The sequence below is a fragment of the Pediculus humanus genome, genomic scaffold, assembly GCF_000006295.1.
Source record: "Pediculus humanus corporis 1103172108322 genomic scaffold, whole genome shotgun sequence".
NCBI lineage: Eukaryota > Metazoa > Arthropoda > Insecta > Psocodea > Pediculidae > Pediculus > Pediculus humanus.
This window is the reverse complement of record NW_002987891.1, coordinates 11,159-32,926: the sequence shown is the minus strand read 5'-3', so window position 1 is coordinate 32,926 and position 21,768 is coordinate 11,159. Positions and strand designations below refer to the sequence as shown.

At 26.2% G+C, this 21,768-nt stretch overlaps 5 protein-coding genes across 5 annotated transcripts in view; 2 read left to right on the top strand and 3 right to left on the bottom strand.

The window, feature by feature from the left end:
* Positions 1 to 41: 41 nt before the first annotated feature.
* Positions 42 to 1,858, top strand: Phum_PHUM613880 (mitochondrial carrier, putative; the record flags this gene model as incomplete). Its single annotated transcript, XM_002433059.1, has 4 exons — positions 42 to 238; positions 393 to 595; positions 693 to 928; positions 1,379 to 1,858. The coding sequence occupies 4 exons, from the start codon at positions 42 to 44 to the stop codon at positions 1,856 to 1,858; spliced, it is 1,116 nt and encodes a 371-aa protein (XP_002433104.1).
* A 695-nt stretch (positions 1,859 to 2,553) lies between these two features.
* On the bottom strand, positions 2,554 to 7,619 carry Phum_PHUM613870 (uncharacterized protein; the record flags this gene model as incomplete). Its single annotated transcript, XM_002433058.1, has 13 exons — positions 2,554 to 2,607; positions 3,276 to 3,466; positions 3,571 to 3,722; positions 3,801 to 3,952; positions 4,032 to 4,566; positions 4,650 to 4,740; positions 4,765 to 4,831; positions 4,951 to 5,105; positions 5,206 to 5,473; positions 5,567 to 6,907; positions 7,001 to 7,129; positions 7,216 to 7,418; positions 7,532 to 7,619. 13 exons carry the CDS (start codon positions 7,617 to 7,619, stop codon positions 2,554 to 2,556), a joined length of 3,426 nt encoding a protein of 1,141 aa, XP_002433103.1.
* A 1,395-nt stretch (positions 7,620 to 9,014) lies between these two features.
* Phum_PHUM613860 (Tumor protein D52, putative) lies at positions 9,015 to 10,169 on the bottom strand (the record flags this gene model as incomplete). Its single annotated transcript, XM_002433057.1, has 4 exons — positions 9,015 to 9,140; positions 9,296 to 9,458; positions 9,861 to 10,009; positions 10,113 to 10,169. 4 exons carry the CDS (start codon positions 10,167 to 10,169, stop codon positions 9,015 to 9,017), a joined length of 495 nt encoding a protein of 164 aa, XP_002433102.1.
* A 3,486-nt stretch (positions 10,170 to 13,655) lies between these two features.
* Phum_PHUM613850 (U2 small nuclear ribonucleoprotein A, putative) lies at positions 13,656 to 15,464 on the bottom strand (the record flags this gene model as incomplete). Its single annotated transcript, XM_002433056.1, has 7 exons — positions 13,656 to 13,735; positions 13,801 to 13,885; positions 13,975 to 14,095; positions 14,163 to 14,302; positions 14,376 to 14,492; positions 14,570 to 14,680; positions 15,414 to 15,464. The coding sequence occupies 7 exons, from the start codon at positions 15,462 to 15,464 to the stop codon at positions 13,656 to 13,658; spliced, it is 705 nt and encodes a 234-aa protein (XP_002433101.1).
* A 1,157-nt stretch (positions 15,465 to 16,621) lies between these two features.
* Positions 16,622 to 21,768, top strand: part of Phum_PHUM613740 (65 kDa Yes-associated protein, putative) — a gene marked incomplete at both ends in the record, with an annotated part of 8,492 nt that continues 3,345 nt past the window's right edge. The window contains 2 exons of the mRNA XM_002433055.1: positions 16,622 to 17,098; positions 18,017 to 18,231. Coding sequence (XP_002433100.1) covers positions 16,622 to 17,098; positions 18,017 to 18,231 — 692 coding nt within the window. The remainder of the gene's footprint in view (positions 17,099 to 18,016; positions 18,232 to 21,768) is intronic.

Below are 21,768 nucleotides of genomic sequence, written 5' to 3'. Positions count from 1 at the left end.
ACAAGGATAAATTACAAGTTAAAAATGATTATCGAAAAAATATGGCTAATTTTTTATTAATTAATGCATTTAGAATTGCTGTAACTTCTCTAAATTTTGTGTCTCCGTCAATAGTAGCAGATGTTCTCTTACATCCTTTTGATTTTGCAACCGTATTACTTCAAATCGGTTTTAATCCCGAAGGAATTAAATGTCAAACGGCCGCTCTTGTATCTGTCATAGTGCAATATGCACTATTGTAGGTTTAACCGAAAAACTTTTTTTTTTTTTTTTTTTTGTAACAATTAAAAAAAATTATTTTTAAAAAAATGAGCAATTTTATAAAACTTTATAATAAGTTAAATGAAGTTGATAAAAGTTTTTTCATTACTTTTTTTTTTTTTTTATTACAGTACGTTTTACATCCCTTACCTCCTCACATCAATGCAAGGTTTGCAGTTGATGGGCATGCCTCATCCTAATATTTTTTATTATGTTAATTACATTTATAAAAAAGAAGGTTTTCTCGGATGCTATAGAGGAATCGTACCTAAAATTTGTGAAAGATTAATCATGGTTTGTGTTAGTGACAGAGTAAAAAAAAAAATAAGTAAAGGTTTGTTTGTTTGTTTGTTTGGGTTGTTTTTTTCTAAAAACCTTATAAAACTTTATACCTTTCAGGTATATTTTACTCATTGATAATTTTCTTTTAGAAAATTTAACATCTCCGGACGATTTTGAAATCGATAATACCGATCAAGATAAATTTTTTCAAAATTTAATCAATGCTGTATGTTGTCAATTTTTTGCCATATTAGCCAGTCATCCATTTCATGTTATCATGGTGACAAGTTTTGCTGAATTTACAACGGATCGGAAAAGTTCGTTGATTGAACTTTTTTGTTCTATTTATTTAAGTGAGGGTTATTTTGGATTTTATTCTGGATTGGTAAGAAATCCTCCTCTAAACATAAAAAAAAAAATTTTTGGAAAACTCCACTGCTGCCATCTCCATTTCTTATAACTTGATTTAATTTCAAAGATGGCCGCCATTGATTGAATAAAAATTATTAAAATTAACATTGGTTAAATTTTTTTTTTTTTTTTAAATAGACTGCAAGACTTTTGGGTGAACTTTTATCATTGACTTTTTCCTTTACATATACCGCAATTATAAATTTACAATTAACACCACAACGACCGGTACCGGAAACGGAATCAGATGAACGGATACAAAGCACTGCTGATTTAGTTGATATCGTTTCCGATATGTCGAGGTATTTTTCATATCATTTTATCGATTAATCGCATTCTTATCCGAAATGAAAAGAAAAAAAAACAACAAATTTCAATTAATATGTAGTGATTAGTTAAGTTAATTCATATAATCCTCCAACAGATCAAATATTACAGATTCACAGCATTTAAACAGGCCAAATCAATTGAAAATCAAATAGATGATAATGAAATTATCGATGAACCGGAAGTGAGAAGAACGGTTGATGATCACTCACAATCCCATGTAATTTTATTAAAGTTTTTAAGGAGTTTAACACATAATTCCTCTTCGAGATCCAACGAAAACATATTGAATCGAAATCGTCGTAGCCGGATATCGAAATTATTAGCATATATTCCATTTACATCAAAATTATTTTATTATGTTATGCTACGTGATTTTTTATCGAAAAAAATATCGAATCCGTTTTTAATGGTGTGTCATTGTGCCATCGCATTAGATTCCGGATGGAGTAAATTTCCGTTGATCAAATATTTAAATCCTATGGTGTCGTTAATACAAAATTACATAGTACCTTCTAGAAAAATTTATTATCGTAAATGTCAATGCTGTCAAGATGATTTATCATTTAAAAATTAATAAATTTTATTAATATTATTATTATTATTATAATTATTAAATCAAATTTAAATATGTAAGGGAAACACAAAAAAAAAAAAAAAAAATTATTAATAAATTTTTTCCAAATAATTATTTTCTTATTTTATTTTCCACTTGAGCAGCCAAATCCGGGTTATTTCAGGTAGCAAAAAAATTAAAAAAACAATTAAAATAATAATAATAATAATAATTAAATTATATTTGACCAAAAAAAAAATTAACATTTCATAATAAAATAAAATAAAATTAATAAAAACAATAAATAAATTTAAAAAATTTAACGAAAAGCAATAATACAATTTAGCGCAAAAAAACAACAAAAATAATAATAATAATAATAAATTTAATTAAATTATTGCAATTTAATATTATTAGTTTAGAAAAAAATAAAACCATATATTTTTTGATCGATTTTAATGTTTTTAAACATTAAATAAAATTGTACAGTAATGAAAATAAAAAAAAAAAAATTTGTTCGAAATGTTTAGTTTTTTCTTGCTACTGAACAAAAAAAAACCGTAAAAACTTTCTAAATTTATTATTATTATTATTATTATTATTATTATGAATTAAAGTTTTCCATCCGTACAAATCGTACTTTGCGGTTTTTCCCATATAATTTTGTGGTTTGGTTTGTATAAAAATCGTTACTTTCTTTTTCGGTTGATTTTTTTTTAAATTTTACCCTCTACCTTAATATGGTTCATTAAACATTTAACAATTACCAACTGAACAAAAAAAAAAAAAAAAAAAAATTGGGGGGTTTTTCTTTTCCAAACTAACAATTTATATAATTTAAAAAAAATACCTTTTAATATACACAAAACAAACAAATAATATTAGAATTTTTTTTTATTAAATAACAATAATAAAATATTATTAATTAGTAACATTTTAAAAAAAACCTTTAAAACCATAAAGTAATAAATAAAAACTAAATAACTTTTTTTTTTTATTTAATAATTATTTTAACATAATTTATTTAAATTTATTAATAAATTTTCATTCCATAAAATAATAAATTGCGAATGAATTTTAACAAAAAAAAATAAAAATAAATATTATATATATAAAAATATTAACTAGTGGAAAAATAATTTTTAACAATTAATAATAATAATAATAATAAATTTTTTTTTTAAAACGGAATTTAATGTAATGAAATACTGTGAAGAAAAAAACGACTAGTCCATGTTTTTTTTTTTTTTTTTTTTTTTACTTTCCCCAAAAACCTTAAGGAAGGAAATTTAACAAAAAAAAAAAAAAAAAACAAATTTTCAAGTCTTACATCTCGAATTAAATTATTCTAAATTTGTTTTTGGCTTTAAATTTAATCTTAATTGTTTTTATTAAATTTATTTTAACATTTTTTTAATGCAGCCATTTTTTTTTCCACCAGCAACTCATGGATGTAAACATCATTAGTCGTTGACGTATCGACTAATGTTAAACCCAAGGTCATGTAATTGGGATTTTCCACGTCTCTACGAATTTCCACTATCCGAGACACGAATGATTTTTCCACAACGAGTTCTCGAAAGTATACGCAGTCGATGGCAGGCCAGTCTTTTTCCAACGGTGAAATCCCTGGAAAATTATCAGTGGTAAGTAAATGTAAATTTAAATTTAAGCTTTTGTGGGAATGCGACAAGCAGGTATTACAATCAGAACCTTAGTTCTTTAAAAATTACCTGCCAAATAGGCTCGAATGGCTTGATATGGAAGAGTAGTATATTCGCTGGACAAATGCATCAATTTTTCCGCCGATGTTTCAATGAAATCTCCAAAATCGCAAAGATAAACGATAAATGACGAAGAGCCGGTAAACGCTTGTGCGTAGGCCCTGAAAATAAAATTTATGCTTTTTAAGGTACTTATTAATAAGGCATGAGAAAAAAAAAATTTTTCCTTTTTTTCGTACCTGTACCAAAAATTATCGGGATGTTTCACCGCATAAAGTTCTCCTATTTTGAATTCTTCGGGGGGCAAGGGTTTCGAATACAATTTATCGCATTTCATTTGTAGTCGAAACATGAGTTCCATGAGTTCGTTTTGAGTTGACAAAGGTTGTACCTTAATTTTTGATAAATTTATTAACGGATTTATTAAAGGGGGTAAAACAAAAAATAAATTAGGTGAATGAATGACTCACGCAAAACAATCCCGGATGAGCTGCCAAAGTTACAAAAACGTTAAAATAACTTCCCTCGGGCGGAATATTAGGGGTGGGTAAATTTCTCGACAGTGTATTTTCCAAACTGACGACGTAGGATTTTTTCCTCGATGGTGGATCCAACAACGTTTGACTTGTGGTGCTGCTGCTTTCGTTAATTATTTTATTAACGGATGAAAGAGTTCCATCCGATTGGGAACGTTTGAGTAATTCTACGACGGTCGGTTTGGAATCCTTTGGAATGTTTGCCAATTTGACCAAAACGTTTTGTTCCAAAACGAGATCCCGAATTTTGACCATGTCTCTCCCGGTGAGAGATTTCGTACACGCAAGTTGTACACAAATGGCTTGCGATGGTATGGTTGCCAAATCAAAAGACGTACGTTCGAGATCCAATAAATCCGATATGAAAGTTTCCTGTTCGCAACCGTAATCGATAAATTTAACCAAAACTTTATCGTGATTTAAAGTTTTTAAAAATTTCGATCGATAATACAATCCCGTTTTATGACTCCTACAAAGGAAAAAGGAAAATTTTTCAAATAATATGAATTTTTTTTTTTTTTGTTTTGATTGGAAATTCATTTTTAAATTTACCGAGTGACGTAAAGTTTATTCGGGTCAATTTTCTTATTGATAATGGACGTATGCGATCCGGAATTTTTCATTTTTATCGATATAATATTTTCTAAAAAAATTATTTTTTCCTTACTAACTTGAAGATAAATATTTCCAGAATCATCTACGTTCGATACAAACATTTCTTCGACGATTCCAATCTGAAGTTATAGGTAAAAAAAAAAAAAATTTCAATTAATTTTTTGTATTCAAAAATTAATTCTAATTAATTTTTATATATTACCGTTGGTAAAGATGGATTTTTAAAAATTTTTGTTACGTCATCTAAAAGTCTCAAATTAATATTAACATCTTCGTCTGTTGACGTATCCCACAAATTCACGCTGCATGTATTTCCGTTTCCGTCTAATATTGCAACAACTTCCGCTATGAACGAATTACCGAGTAACGAATGCATGAGAGCCAAATGTAATTCTTCGCAGCCCGATAAACAATCCAATTCGTTTAACGATAATAAAATAGCCTAAAATTATAATTTTATTTAAATGATTTCAGGTATGAATTTTTTTTGTACTCAAACGACGACTTCCGAGTACCTGAGGAGCAACAGAAAAAAATTCTTCTTGCAGGTAAAAAAGTTGAGATTTTTTAACGACTTCATCGAGTCCGACGTCGATGAGAAAAACGGAAATTTCGTCGTTTTCCAACGATGTGTCCAGAACTCTAACGCGATTCCATGATTCTTCGAGATTAATCAAATAAATTTCTCCGACGACTGGAGAACTCACGTTAAAAGTCGGAGGTTGTAATTCGAGTTTCGTCATCATCGAATCGTAAATTTCCTGTTTTGGGGGAAAATTACAATAAAAAACGTCTTTAAGGTAAGTTTTTTCTAACAAAACATTTTTTTTTTATTATTATTTTAATACACTTACGCTGAAATTTTTACCAATTAATCTGCACCAAATTTTAGCGGATGAAACGACATTCGTGATATAAACCTCCCACTGATTCGATTCTGGAACTTTTAATTTAGCCAATTCCAAAGATCCGGACAATTTGGGCATTGTTTCCATGTTGTTTTGAACTCGTATTATGTGACCCACTCTGGGAATGCTCGAAATTTCAAATTTCGAACAATTTTTAACTAGTTCGAACCAATCGGACGGTAATTCTTCTTTGTACGTTTCCAAATACAAGCTGGGTAATTTATTGCACCAAACGCCATAATTTTTTGATTTGACTAAATCGAATAATTGACTTAAAACTAAATTTAAATTTTTCGACGTTTTCACTACGGATTTATTTAACACGTTTAAATGATCGTAGGCTTTTTTAGCAACCAAATCCCTCGCCGTAAATTCATCTTTAGCTTCCGTTGGATAAGACGAAAGTAAAATATCCTTTCCCACGTGGACTTTACATATAAAATATTTGGGTTCGTTTTTCGGATTGCATTCGATAGATTTGAAAACGGGTTGTTGTAAATTTTTTTCCGTACATAAATCTCTTAATTTAATAACATTTTCCGAATCGTATAAAAAACTAGGAAGTTTATTAATGGAAGACGCGAGATGATTGTATGCTTTTTCCGATGCTCTTTCTCTCGCATCCATTTCCGTACGAGTTTCCACGGGATGCGTGGAAATTTTAAATCCATCGCCGATCGTTAAATTACACGTGTAAAATTTCAATTCGTTACTTATTTGTTTTTCGCTAATGGAGTAAATCGGCATAATCAATCCTTTTTCAACGCAAAATTCTTTTAATAATTGTTCGTATGATTCCTTTTTTACCGTCTGAGATTCTTTATTCAACGGCCGAGGAGTATTTTCCGTGTTAATTAACGAAGTTGCTGATTTTTTTGCTAACATAATTTCATGTTGAGAATTATTAGTTAAAGATCTTTTAAATGGTGAACTTAAAGATTTTACATTTTGATCTGAAGTTTTATTCGAAATGCTTTGGTAATTGTTGTTATAATTTTGTAATGATAATTGTATGTTTCTAGAATAAAATTTAGGTGAATTGTTTTCTGTGAAATCTTTTATGTCTTCAAATGGAACATAATTATTCATTTCAGATCTGTTAGTAAATAAAGGCACATTATTTTTGGATGGTTGCGAACATTTTTTCACATCTAAATTATTTGCTTTGATATTTTCTGAATTTTTATTTTTTTCTGTTTTAGGATTTTTTTTCACAGGAGGTTTCAAAGAGCTTGATATTGCATTTCGATTGTCCACCGTCAGCTGCTTTAAAGATGATGGTAAGTTCTGTACAAAAAACTTTTTTATTAACATAACATAATTATTATTAATAACAACAACAAATAATTATTAACAATTAATTATAGAGAAACAACTTACAACATTACAATCTTCTTTAACATTATCACTTCCCTTTTCTATTGACTTTCCCTTTTTAATCGTTTTACATTGTGAATTTCCATTGGAAAGATTTGCAGGTTTTCTCAAATTTTGAACTCCTCTGCTCGACTAAAAGCGTGTCATGATTGAAAAATGATCAATTTTTCAAATTACATATTGAGAGTTTTTTCTTTTTTTTATAAAAATAAACTCACCAATTTTGATCTGCCACTTTTTTTAGAATTTTTTTGTTTACTAACTAAAGAAGAAATGTGTAATGATGCTGGTTTAGCGACTGCTTCAACTCTCGTTCCGATTACATGAAAATTATCATTATCATTTTTTAAAAATTCTTCCAATGAATTAAATCCTAAATCTTTAAATGGAACATTAGTGCCAAATGTTTCCTTGTAATCTCCTAATAAACAATATAAAATTAAATTTAACCCCATGTTTAAAACAAAAATCAGATTTAAAACAAAAATAACTTTTACAAAGACACAATTTAACATGAAAGAATTAAAAACTTACCATCAATTTCAGATAATAAAAGTCCTCCTTTACTAGATATAATAATAGCTCTCAAATTAGCAATGATATCTTCTTTTGATTCAGGCATGATTCTAATGTAAAAAATTTTAATAAAAGACAAATATCAATTACATATGTATACATAAATGAACATCAAAAAACAACCATATGTATTTATTGATATATGTGTTGTACAGTTTAAAAACGGTTTTAAAAGATATTTATTATAATTAAAAAAAAAAAAGTAACAGTAAAAACAGTATGTGACAAGTTTAAAAAACTCAAATAGTTTTTTTTTTTTTTTAAATATTCAAATCAAACCCAATTAAATATTCAATTTATGTTTTGATTGTAGTCATTAATAACGAAAAGTATTTTTAAAAAATATTTACGGTAAAATAAAATAATTACTTTTATATATTTATAATTGTTTTTCTAAATTTCAAAACATTTTTTCCAAGTTACTTACTTTGACAAACTAATACCTGAAAAATTTAGTTCATTATTCGTGACGCAGTCTTTTGTTTGACATTTAGTTAAAGTGGTGGTAGAAATTTTGAAAATTGCCACCACGTCATTTTTTATATGGGGGTTTTATATGAACGTTATTTTTTTTAGAAAAAAATTCACAAACAATTAAATTTATTCTTTTTTTGATTAAAAAAAAAAAAAATTTAAGTAAACGTATTTAATTACAATTAAACTCGTTTTTTTTAAAAATTGCTACAATTTAATCTATATAGCCTAAACTTAAAAAGATTGAGAAGAAAACAATTATTCAAAAATTTAAAACAATAACAACAACAACAACACATATCAACATTTATTTAAAATTTCTTTTTTTTTTTTTTACTTTCTATTATTTCAATGATTGAATTTTGAAGGAAGTAAAAGTTTTAAGGAGGAGGCAACATTGCCAAATTGTTAATTCCCATGAAATGTTTTAAAAAATGGCAAATTAAAATTACTTATCCTTATTCCACATTCTATAAGTTTAAGGAAATCAGGTTTTTATCGAAATAAAAAAACTACATAAATTATATATATAAAAAAAAATGTTTTTTATTTAACAGTATTATTTATAGTTTTCAATTGTATTATTATTATTATTATTATTAAAAGTATTTAACTTTGTGTGTTAAATGTTATGATTAAAATTTGAATATTTTAACTTTTGTAATTTAAACACATATTTTTTTTAAGTTAATAGTATCAAGAGAAACAAAATCACAGAAATAAGTTAAGCATCACTTGGATTATACATATTTTTCTCCTTCTTCTTTTATTTTAAGACTTTATTTAAAATATCTTATTAATAATAGCATTTTTTAAAAAAATTGGGGTGCAAGTAAGGATGATAGTTAAGAATTATAACTTTTTTTTCATTTTGTAACATATGAATTATGTTTTACTATGTGTTTTCTCACTGAATAAAAAATAATTCATTTTAAAATCATTAACTGGTCCCACCATCTTTTGATTTCTAAGACAATGATTCACCTTCTGGAATGGTAGGAGTTGTTGGTGTGATATTTTTGACACCAGTTTCTTGACAAAGTGCTTCATTAAAACTTTGAATTGAATTCGATCTGGATGATGACATTTTTGTCTGAAATAAATTATTAATTTACACCACCACCGATAAGATGTGATTTTTTTTTAATAAAAAATAATTTTTTATTTCATCCACATTTAATTTTTCAACAAATCAGAACAATATTTTAATAATTGAAATTTATTAAATAAATATAAATGATTAGTAACCTTCACATTTTCATAGGCTGAACCCATTTTTTCTTCGAGTGACCTGAAACTTTCTGAATTTTTTAATTGTCCAATTTTTTGAGTGAAACCTTCTGTAAGGCCCCCAATAAGAGAGCGTGTGCTCTCTGCAGTAGCTTTCACGGCGGACTCAGTCTTTTGATATCTAAAATAAAATAAAAAAAATTAAATTAAATTAAACCTTCTTCGATTACTTATAAACAATACTCCTGAGTCATTTGACTCCTTCCTCCTTCCTCCTGTCATTGATTCCTACATTTCCTTATTATTATTATTATTATTATTTTTACTTACACTGGAGCATTAGCTACACTTTTCCCCCCACTGAGATATTTTTTCTTCAACATTTTGATAACTGTTTTTCAATAAAATAAGGGGGGTATATAACAAGTAAACAAGGGGGGGAAAATTTTAATTTATATAGGAAAAACAAATAAAACAAATAAAAAATTTATTTTAAATTCAATCTCACCTAAAATAATTATCTGTAATTAGGTTAATATATATATATATATTAATAGATTTATTAATTAATAAATTTTCTTACACGTTGGATTCCCTGACGTTTCTCACTCCTTGACTAAAATCATCTGTTAATTCTTTCCAAACAGTTATACCTAATTTTTTTTTCAATTCCTGAGATTCTCTCTGTTTTGATTGAAGCACTTGTTTCAACGTTTGAATTTCTTCTTCGATCTAAAATTAAAAAAAAATTAAAATGATAATGATGATGATATTCATTACTGCCAGAAAACACAAATTTTAATATAATAATAATAATAATAATAATAAAACTAACTTTAGCTAATTCCTCTTGCCATAATTGTCTTTGAGTTGTTTTTTCTTCTTCTGTCATACCTTGAAGTTCTGAATCATCTAATGAACTCAATGAAGGCAATTTATTTTCGGAATTAGCTGCAAAAAGAAAAAAATAATTGTAATTTGATAAATATTTTTTTCACATCTCTCAACAATATTTTATCAATGGCTCTCTCCCTTTCCCTTCCCCGCCATTTTTTTTTTTTTTATCGATAAAATCGAAACACTTGAAATTGTACCTTTTTTCTCGGCTAATTCTTTAATTATTTTTAATAATTTTTTATAATTTTCTCGTCTTTTAACTTTATTAAAATAATCACTTATATCGTTTAAATTTAATCTTATTTTTTTAACAATGTTTCCAGATTTTATTTTAAAAAATTTTATTTTATTATTATCTACTACTACGTTGATCATCATTTTTTTTCACATCCGTTACATTTACATCGAAATTAATATCAGATTGATCATCCGAATCAGACCATGAAAATTCATTATATACTTGTTCTCCGATAATCCATAATGGCGTATCATCATCATCATCATCATCATTAAATTCTGAACAATTTTGTACTTTAATTATAATAATAATAAATAATAATAAATAATTTACACACGAGCTTTTAATTTTAAACGATTTGAAAATTTTTTTTAACTTTTAACATTTCCCTACTACTACTACTACTAATCAAATCAGCAACTTAAACAAAATTTTTAAACCTAACTCAAGTTAAGAAAGAAAAGTTAAAAAAAATTTTCAAATATTTATTTATTATTTGGATTTTTTAAATTTTGAACCTTCTATTTCAGGTATTTCATCAAAACTCGGTGTAACCGTCGAACACACAAATGAATATATATCTTCAAATTCTAAACTTTCATAATCTTCAACGAATGATACTTTATCATCAGCATCATCATCATTATCATCATCATCGACGGTATGATTATTTATTTTTAAATTTTCTAATGATTTAATGCCATCATTTTTCAAATCGGGGGGCGATTCTTTTAAATCATTCATTTTTTTTCATCTACACACACCCCACACACGCACAAGCTTTAAAAAAATATTTTTCTTTTTTTTTTTTTTTTTTTTTTTCAGGTACCACACTGTTACACTAAACTACATTCAAATTTATGGGAACAAAAAAAAACATAAGTAAGTATTAATTTAAATTTTTCAATATGTAATAAGACACCACTAAAAACTTTTTATTTAAAAAAAAAAAAAAAAAAAAAATTATAACACATATTAATTTTAAAAAATAAGTAAATAAATAAATAAACTGAAACAAAAAAAAAAAAAAAAAAAAAAAAAACTAACAAAACTAAGAAGAATGTATGCCACGTTTCAAATTCAACTGGCCAAGACACACTTCCAAGAAATTTAAACCCGGAACGTAAGGTAAGTATATAAAACAAAAATAAGGTATACAAAAAGAATATGTTTAAAAAAACAACAACAATCACAACAAACACAAACACAACAACAACAAACACACTAACTAATAACATAATTATTATGGTCCAAAATATACACACAAGTTGAATTTTTATTTTTTTTTTTATAATTATTTTTTTGACATCACTCACTCACACACATTAAAAGATTGTTCGATATTTAAAAATAATAATAATAAAATTTTTTTTCAGTTAAATAATTTTAAAAATGGCTAAAAAATAAATATTTAAACAAAATGAGAATTATTAGGTGTAATTTATTTATTTATTTATTTATTTAACGTCGAATTCGTAGGTTTTACTAAAAAAAACAGTTTTAAATAAGAAAAATTATCACTAAGTCAATTTGTATTAAAGTGGGAGGGGGGGGGGAGAGGGGAGGCGAATAATAAATAAGTTTTTTTTTTTTTTTTACTTAAATGCAAATTGTTAATATTTTAATATTTAAATTTTTAGGATTGAATTTTTAAATTAACAGTTTAAAAACTCAGTCGAGTGAAAAAATTATTTTCTATTCGATTAAGTAAAAACATATTTTTAAGGAAATTTTCTTTTTCTTTCAGGAAAATTTAATTATTTTGTGAGTTGATTATTTTCTTTTAGTATAAAGTAACTAACTAACTTTAATATTGAAATTATATACAATGTGATGATTAGATATAATGGTGGGAAAGGGTAAAAAAAAAAATTTTAATAACTACAAATAAATAAGTATAGTTAGTATAAAACTCAAATATCACAATGGAAATTTAACTCCAACGCAAAATAGTTAAATATTATGTCATACATAAAAGGAAATTACACATTTTAAAATTATTTCCCGCCCCCCCCCCCCAACAACTAAAATAAAGTCAATATGAATTAAAAATTAATTATTTATATTATACATAAAGAGAGAGAGAGAGACTTTATGATTTTAATTGTCAAAAAAAATTAATACCTATGATTTAATAATGAAATAACTTGTAATTACAATGATTGTTATATAAAATAGAATAAAAAATATAAATTATAAGGGATATATTATTAAGTTATAAACATTAAATAAGTATAAACAATGCAATTTGATAATTACGTTATATATATATATATATAATAAATGCCAAGAACGAACATATCAAAACGCCATTTTAGTATTTTTTTTTTTTTTTTTTAATATAGAAAAAAGTAAATAAATCATAAAGGTAATAATTTTAAATAAATAATTTGAATACTTTTATGGTAATTTTTGAAAACTATTAATAATTATAAATAATAATTATTTTTTTAAAAACTGACAATTTTTCTAAGCCGGAAAAAATATTAAAAAAAAAAAAAAAAAAAAAATTGCACGTAAATAATTTTTATCTTCGATAATTTATATTTGGGATATAATTTTTTTTTTGAGGCAGAATAATAATTTTTAAAAAAAAACTTACCGGTGGATTGAGTGTTCATTTTAATAATTTACAAAAAAAATTTTTTCACTTCTTCTTTCTAATATGAACTACTCATTAGTTTAAATAAAATGGAGAATGTAAAACAACTTGACTGTTTATTTCGTTACCTTTGACAGCATGTAAATTTAAAGTTTCCTTTGGCAACCTCATTTCTCTCAAGTTTTTTTCAAGTCCATTAATTTGTGTAACGCTATTATAACTACTAATGGTTAATCAATAAAAAATATAAACTTTCTGCGTAAATTTTATTAACTGATTTATTTTATATATATTTATGTAAGAAGGAAAAAAAAAAACCAGTCGTGTTAAATAATTTATGACAATAATTTATTTTCCCGCCATTAAATAAATTCTTATTATTATGCAACATCACAAAATAAAAATATATGCGTTTACTAACAGTGAAATTTAAAAAAAAAAATCTTATTAGTGAGTATAGGATAAATTAAAAAAAAAATAATAATAATACGAATTATGATAATTAATTAATTTTTATTATAATAATTAAATAATTAATATAAAGTATCTAATAATCTATAAATTTTTTTTACATTATCGATCAACACTGATTTAATAAGGAGAAATTTTTTTAAAAAATATTTTATAAAATTGATTTCTTATCAAAGGTCATTGTTTTGAATAAATCTATTTCCTTCAGAGTGTTTACCAGAATATCTATATTTGCATTTTCCATAGGCACCTAAAACAGTTAATTTATTTAAAAAACAATACAAGATTTTGATGGTTTATTTGTGTTATAATAACCTTGATGATCATATGTTGTTCTTTTTGTTTTCGGCAAAGGAGTATATTCAGTTGACTGAGAAAAGTATATTTCATCTTCTTGATTCTTCTAAAAATTATTTTGTAAATTAAAAAATTATCACGGGGGGGAAAAAAAAAATCTACAAAACTTGATAAAATCCTTCTGCCGCTTACATTTTGTGGTTTGGCTATTTTCATCAAGTGCCCTCTTCTTTCAGCTTCTTGTCTCTCCTCTTTGGTAACAGGTGTAGAATCTAAAAATTTTAATTTTGGAAGTTGATTGATAACATAATACCTGAAAAAATTAATTCTTGATTCAAAACTGGGCAACATGAAAGTATATTACAACAGGTGTACAATACCTGTATCTTTTATAATCATCTTCATCTTTTGTGATGTCGGAAAGTTGATTGGGACAAGCCTTGTTTCCTAACAAACTTAAATATTTTAAAGATGGAAGATTTTCTTGAACTTTATGAAGAAAAAGTTCTAAATTAATTATCTATAAAAATATATATTTTTGTTAATATAATAATGTAATAATGATAACAATAAGATTGTTTTAAAAAACAAACCTTATTTTTATTAATCGATAGAGTTTGCAAATGTTGCATCTTTGGTATAATTATATTGTCAGATAAAACATTATTATCTAAAATAAGTTCTTTTAAATGAAAAAAAAATTCTATACCCTGAAACAAATAATTAAATAATGTTCATCATTTATAAAAATTTGAAAAATTTTCTGGAAAATATATAAAATTCTTACTTGTAATGTTGTCAAACTATTAAAACTAAGATCTAAGGTATTTACTCTTGGTCCATATTTGTTTAAAATTATCGGTGGAATTTTTTGACAATCTTTTCCAATAAAACTCAACTGTAATATTAAAATTACTTAAAGTTATTGTTTTATGAGTAAACAATAAAAAAAAAAAATTTCAAAAGAACAATTTATTATTATATTTCATTACATACCATTAAAAAAATTAATAAAAGTCATTAAAAAAACTTACCTCGAATATAGTTTTGTTAATGGTATTAATACTATTTTGAAAATTCAAATATTTATAATTAATATGTGAATAATATTTAATAGGTGATAATTGAGATTTTTGAAAAGGTAATTTATTTTTTGAAAAAACATAAACTACATTTTTTTCTAATTTTTTTTTAATAATTTCATCTAAAAAATATTAGTAATTTATTTTATTTAATTTTGCACTTTTTGCATAAATACTCATGTGATATCAGGTTACCTTTTCTCTTTTCTGTCATCTGATATAAAAAAAGTTTTTTAAGAAATTCAAAGTATAGTATCAAATTTTTAAAACGATTGTGTAAGGGGTATAGTACAAAATTTTATCTCATAAAAAAAAAAAAAAAAAAACACCTGACAAACGAAATTCTAATAACGAAACTATACAAATGCAAATGGTTTGAAGACTTTCAAGTTTCACCTTAACATATAATTTGTTTTATGTGTATACTCTTTTGAGTGAGTATAAACTATACAATTTTTTTAAACAGGAAAAAAAGTAAAGAACAATCGATATGCACGTTTTTAAATAATGCTAAATAAGATTATTAAAAGAAAAAATTAATTAACGAACCCTAGTGTTTTCGAAAAAAATTCCACTGTCCAATCCGTAAAGACTATCCATGATAACAATCAAACGTTTATCTATTAAATTATTTATCTATTAAATAACTTGTATAAAATATATCATTATAGTTATAAATTTGTTTTCAAATTTTAATTAAATTTTATGGTAACGAATAAGGTTCTTTAAAAAAATATTTTAAGGCGTCCTGACGACACATGTCTGTTTATGATATCAAAATCAGTTTAAAACATACAAATTGTTAACAGGGATTGGAGAAGCTTAAAACTCTGACAATTCTTTCTAAAAAAAAAAAAAAAAAATTTAAATTTAAATAAACAAACTGGACGTAATTTTATATATTTATCTTATGGGTGCAAGTTTATGTAACTACCTGAAATATTTACTTTTAAATGCAACAAGTGTTTGAATGTTTCGAACAGGTGTAAAATCATGTTTAATAATGAAATAATATTTTTTGACTCGTTATATTTTTTTCCCTCTTTTTCCATTAATAATTTTTCATTATAATGCAAAACATCGTAAAAAAAATTATTTTTTTTTTAAAATCATCGTCGGGAAAGGTAAAAAAAAAAAAAAGGAAGGGGGGGGGGTTTTATTAAAATTTTTTTTTTTAATAAATTTATTTTTAATAATATTTAATTAAATATTGCGTCGCCCTCGTAATTTAAGTTCACGTCGAATAATATTTATTTATTTAAAAAAAAAGAAAAAGAAAAGAAATCTCTCTGACATTTCTCCCGCGTCACATTTGAAATCATGCGCGCGCATGAACATTCCTAAACAAGGCTGTGTCTATTCAAATCTAAACAATTTAGCGATCCCACAGTTCCTAGCGGACGTCGACACTTACATGTCGTAGTGTTAATCGTTACTTTTACTTTTTAAATTGTTTTTTTTTTTTTTCTTATTATTATTATTATTATTTTATTTTTATTATTATTAATATTATTACTATTCGGTTTTGATTTATAATTGTTGGTTTTTTATTTAAAGTTTTGTTTAATTGTAGAAAAATTTTTTGGTTATATATTTAATCATAATCCGTCCAGAGTACTTACGGTTGTTTTTTTTTTTTTTTTTTGCCATTAAATGTATAGTAATATGAATGACCTTGAATTTAAAAATATAATGCATTTTTATTAGTGTTTTTTTTAAATATTCAAGTTGGAAATAAAACGTCAAAAATGAAAAAAATGCCAAGCGGTAATTCAAATCCGAGTAATAACAATAATACAAGCAGCAGCAATAATAATAGCAGTGGTAGCAATAGCAATAGCGGTCGGGAGAGTAGTAACAGTAATAGCAGCAATAATAATAATAACGCCAACAACAGCAACAACAACAACAACAGCAACAATAATAATAATAATAATAGCAATAGCAGCAGCAATAATAATTCAAATTCTAGTAATAAACCTAGTAATTCTGATAATCATGTTCGTATCGTTCAAAATTCTGAATCGGACTTGCAAGCGTTATTTGACAGTGTTTTAAAACCAGATTCAAAACGGCCTTTACAAGTGCCTTGGCATATGAGAAATCTCCCCGATTCGTTCTTTACTCCACCATCTACCGGTTCTAAGTCACCTTCCGTTCTTAGTATATCTCACAGTCGTGAAAATTCGGCAGATGCTGCTTTTTCAACAAACACAACTCCGGCAAGCCTTCAGGTGAGTACATATACCTATGTACATTTTCATAATAAAACTGGATATATGGCCAAAGAGTGAGTGAGAGAGAGAGAGAGAGAGAGAGAGAGCGAGCGAGTTACTCAGATCGCACGCCATTTTTTTTTTTTTTTTTAATTTACGAATAATTATAAATGGATGTCGTATTTTTTGTATAAAGTTTCCCGATTCGAATTTTCAATAAATAACCGACCGTGTAACGAAAAATTTTCACTTCTATTCTTGGCAGAGTCGACAACATTTTGTTGTTCGTTTATAATGAATGACAAACGTAAAAAATATTTTCGACAGAATTTTCGAGAAGAGGTTTGTGACTTTTTTTTTTTTTTTTTTGTAAATTTCATATCCACCGAAAGAAACAAAATGGAAAGAATAAGGCCTTATTTGTAAAGGTCATTCAACTCGAGTATCGAAAAATTTCGAGGGTAGCTTAGGGTAGTTGATTCTTAATTTTTTTCCAATTCTTCCGCCATTTTTTTTTTTTATCGCACTTTTTTCCCGAGTTAATTGTTTTGAAAAAAGATTCAAATGATTTTCCACAGGAATTATATCGAGGGGGGGGAGGGAGAAAATACATACGGGGGACGTAAACCGAAACATCATGGACACGGTTTAAATAAAAAAAATTACAATTTATCTCGTTTGTTGACTTTTGTTGTTGTTGTTGTTTTCTTGTTTTTCTAAAGGTTCAAAACATATTAAAATAATAATAATAATAGTATAGTGAATAATCGTATTGTGTCGAGTGGTTGCTTTGGAAATGAAAACATACTCTCTCTCTCTCTCTTTTAATTACCAATTTGATATCGATTAGCAAGTTCGAAAGGCATCGTTTTGGTATGTGTGGGAAGGGTAATGGGTACCTAATAATATTAATGATTTTCTTTGTCAATTTTGAAGGTGAATCATCCTCGTGCACACAGTTCTCCAGCTTCTCTCCAGCAAACCTATGCTTCCGCTCAGCAAAAAAATCCGCCTCAAGCTCCACAAGGAGTTCACACGCACATCAAACAGAGGAGTTACGACATGGGTGCTACGGTGGTAGATGAACTTGGGCCATTGCCTCCAGGATGGGAACAAGCGAGAACGTCTCAGGGGCAGATTTATTATTTAAAGTAAGTAATTTCTATTATTATTATTATTAACATTATTATTAATATTAAGTAAAAATTGGACGTGATGGAAGAGTAGACTTTATAAATATAAAGCCGTTGAGAGACGACGACTAATCGTAAAGTGGTTTTTTGTTTAGTGTGTATTCTCCACCATTTTGCATGCTAGTTGCGAACAAGTTTGGAATGTAAAATATTTGTTGTGTACTAGTACTACTAAATGTCGTCTTGACAACATCTGAAAAAAGATTTAGTCATATTTATTTATTTATTTTTTTTTTTTATTTTTTTCGTCGCACGAACGTTTTTTTAAAATATATTTGCGAGGTGATTACGGGGGGAGAGGGGAGGGAGGGGGCGTGTGTGTGGGGGGAGTCGTCGTCGTTAGTTCCTCAATCCTTTACCTTAGAAAACTAGGGGAAGGAAATTTTTTTTTTTTTTTTTCACCTCGTCGTCTTTTTTCGTAATATCGAATTTATCTTGTCCGTGGTAGCCTCCATGACTTCCAGTCCACGATTTTCCCTCTATACATATGCATGCATAAACGGTTTGATAAGTGTTACGGAATATTTGGTACGGAAAAATTGCTTGTACTTGATAGAAAAGGGAGAAATTATTATTATTATTATCATTATTCGTGCCGTATAAAATTATTCATTTTTTATAATTTTTTTTATAATAGAGAGTGAATTATTGATAAAGTACAGAAATTTGCAAGAGCAAAATGGCGGGAATGAGGAATTTAGATGATTTTAGGCCAAACTATGTTCAAACTCGAGGAAAAATGTTTTTTTTTTTTTATGACAATTACTTGAAAATATTTTTTTTTTTATCTTATAAAACTATCTGGTAAATACATAAATGTTGAAATTGAGTATATAAGAAGTATTTAAATTTATATATAAAAAAAAAAAAAAAAAAAAAAAAAAAACATTTTACAGCTACCACCGCGATTTGTCGTTTTTTTAAATTCTTTCAAGTTTTTTCATGTTTTTATATTAAAAAAAAAAAAAAAAAAAAAGTTTTCTCCCCCCCCCCCTTTTTCTTCTCTTTCCCTCCCTTTTTTAAAAAACTTTGGTAACATGCAAATCCTCTTATAAAAATAATTTATGATATAAAAAAAAAAAAAATTTCAATTGATTTTTCAAATTACTAATGAAATATTATTATTATTATTATTTAAAATTTTATGCTAATTATAAATTTTTCTTTTTTTTTTTTTTTTCCTATTCTTTATATTTTTTTTAAAATTTTTTATTCGAGATAAAAAAAAAAAAAATACCCATTCGATCGGTTATTATTTGATTGACCTGAATAATCGAATAGAAATGTGAAATATTATGTAATTTATTTTTCTATTTATTTATTTTTTTATTTATTGTAAAATTCTCTCCTCAAAAACGTTTACTTGGTTTTAAATTTAAATTTTTTCTTAATTTTTTTTCTCTTTCTGATGTAAAGAAAAAAGTTAGCGCCAGTTGCTCTCTAAAAATAAAAAAAAAAAAAAAAGTTTACTTTTGCTTTTTGCGTCGCTTTTGAATAGAAAGAGAAAGAGAGATAAATAGAGAGAGAGAGAGAGAGAGAGAGGGAAAAACAGTTTTGTTGTTGTTGTTTTCGTCGAAGAAAATGTTGGTTGTTGTTGTTGTTGTTGTTGTTGTTGTTAATTTTTCTCTTTTCTTTTCTTTTCATTAATGATTACTGTTGTTGTATTTAAATGATACATGATGATGATGATGATGATGGTGGTGGTGGTGGTTGTGGTGGTGTTTCTCTCTCGATTCAATCCCCCTGACATGTTTTTATTATTATTATTAATAATTTTGCAGACGATGTTTTAATAATATTATTTATTTTTAAAATTTTGATAATACAGAGAGAGAGAGAGAGAACGTAAGCATGCGTTGTAGTAGATATATAATTGAAAAGTTTTGGCCACGATTGTAAAAATATGTTTTTTTTTTTTTTATAACACAGTTGACTGATTTTTTCGAAAGTTTTTCGTTCTCTCATTTAAATTCATAATAATAATAATAATAATAATAATAATAATAATGATAATGATAATATTTAAAAGAGAGAGAGAGAGAGAATAAAAAATAATAAATAAATTTATTTATTAATAAAAAAAAAAAAGCGAGCGTTCACTATTATTATTATTATCCGATATTGTTTTTACCACGTAAATAATTAGCATATATATTAATATTATTATTATTTTTTTTTTTTAAAATAAATTATGAAAGGAAATAAATAATAGAAAAAATTATTATTTTTATTTATGTATTTTTGTGCGCGCGCGAAGGACGCGGATTTTTTTTGCAATGAAAATGGCGGACGGGTCTCCCGGTTGTTTGAAAAAAAAAAAAAAAAAAAAAAAAAAAAAACGAAATTTTCACAAATGCACAACCCACGATAACACGAAATGTTTAAAAATAATATTATTATATATATTCAACTAGAAGTTTTTTAAGAGTCTATAATTAGAATTTTTTTTTTTTTTTTTTTTTTTCGTCTGCTTCCTAGTTAAACTACAGCTAGCTTCATCTCGAGCAAACATCTCGAGCCCCAATTATTATTATTATTATGACACCGTAATAAGGGGGGAGGGGAGGGGGGAAATTTTCATTCCGAGTTTTAATCGGAAAATCGGGATTAATTAATTAATTAATTAATTAATAATAATAAAAACTTTGTCTAGGAGGTAGATAGGTAGCTAGCTAGCTAGCTAGCATACTTTTATTCACGTGGTATTATTATTATTATTATTATTATTATCATTAGTATTCGATCATTAGTGATGGGAATTCATTGATGAAAATCGTCGCCATATTTAATTTATTTAATTTTCTCATTCGGTTGTTGTCGTTGTCGTTTGTTGTAATTTAAAAAAATAATAATCGCGGAATCGCGGTGGTCGGAGTGTCATTTTGTTTGTTTGTTTGTTTGTTTGTTTGTAGGAAGTATATATATATACGTACGTAGCAAACTCAAATTTAAATAGAAATCTTATCTTTTTTGATTATCGGTTTAGAGAGTCGAGCAAAGTAAAGTAAAGCAAGCAAGCAAGCAAGTAAGTAAGTAAGTAAGGATCCGGTACTGATTACGTCCCAGCGATATCACGAGAAAATACTCGTTTCAAAACATTTAAAGTTACGTCATGTAAAAAAGAGAGAGAGAGAGAGAGAGAGAGTGTGTGAGAGAGTGAGAAAGAAAGAAAAAAAACATGGTGGTGGTGACCTTTGCATTCGGAGAGTGCTTAACTCTCTCTCTCTCTACCATCAGCTTTTTATGGGCGTTGCCGTGGCTCTCTTCTGGTATTTAAAAATTTGCTTTTGTTGTTGTTGTTGTTGTTTTTGAATTTTTAAAAATGGCTGCCGCGCGGGAAAAGCGGTTTTAATGTTTTAAAACTTTATTTTGTTTTTTAAATGCATAATAATAATAATAATAATAATAATTTTTTCATGTTTGATTTTTGGGTTGAGAAGTGAGCGGGGGGGGGGGAAGAAAGTAAAATTTTAATATTAATCAATTCCTGTTTTT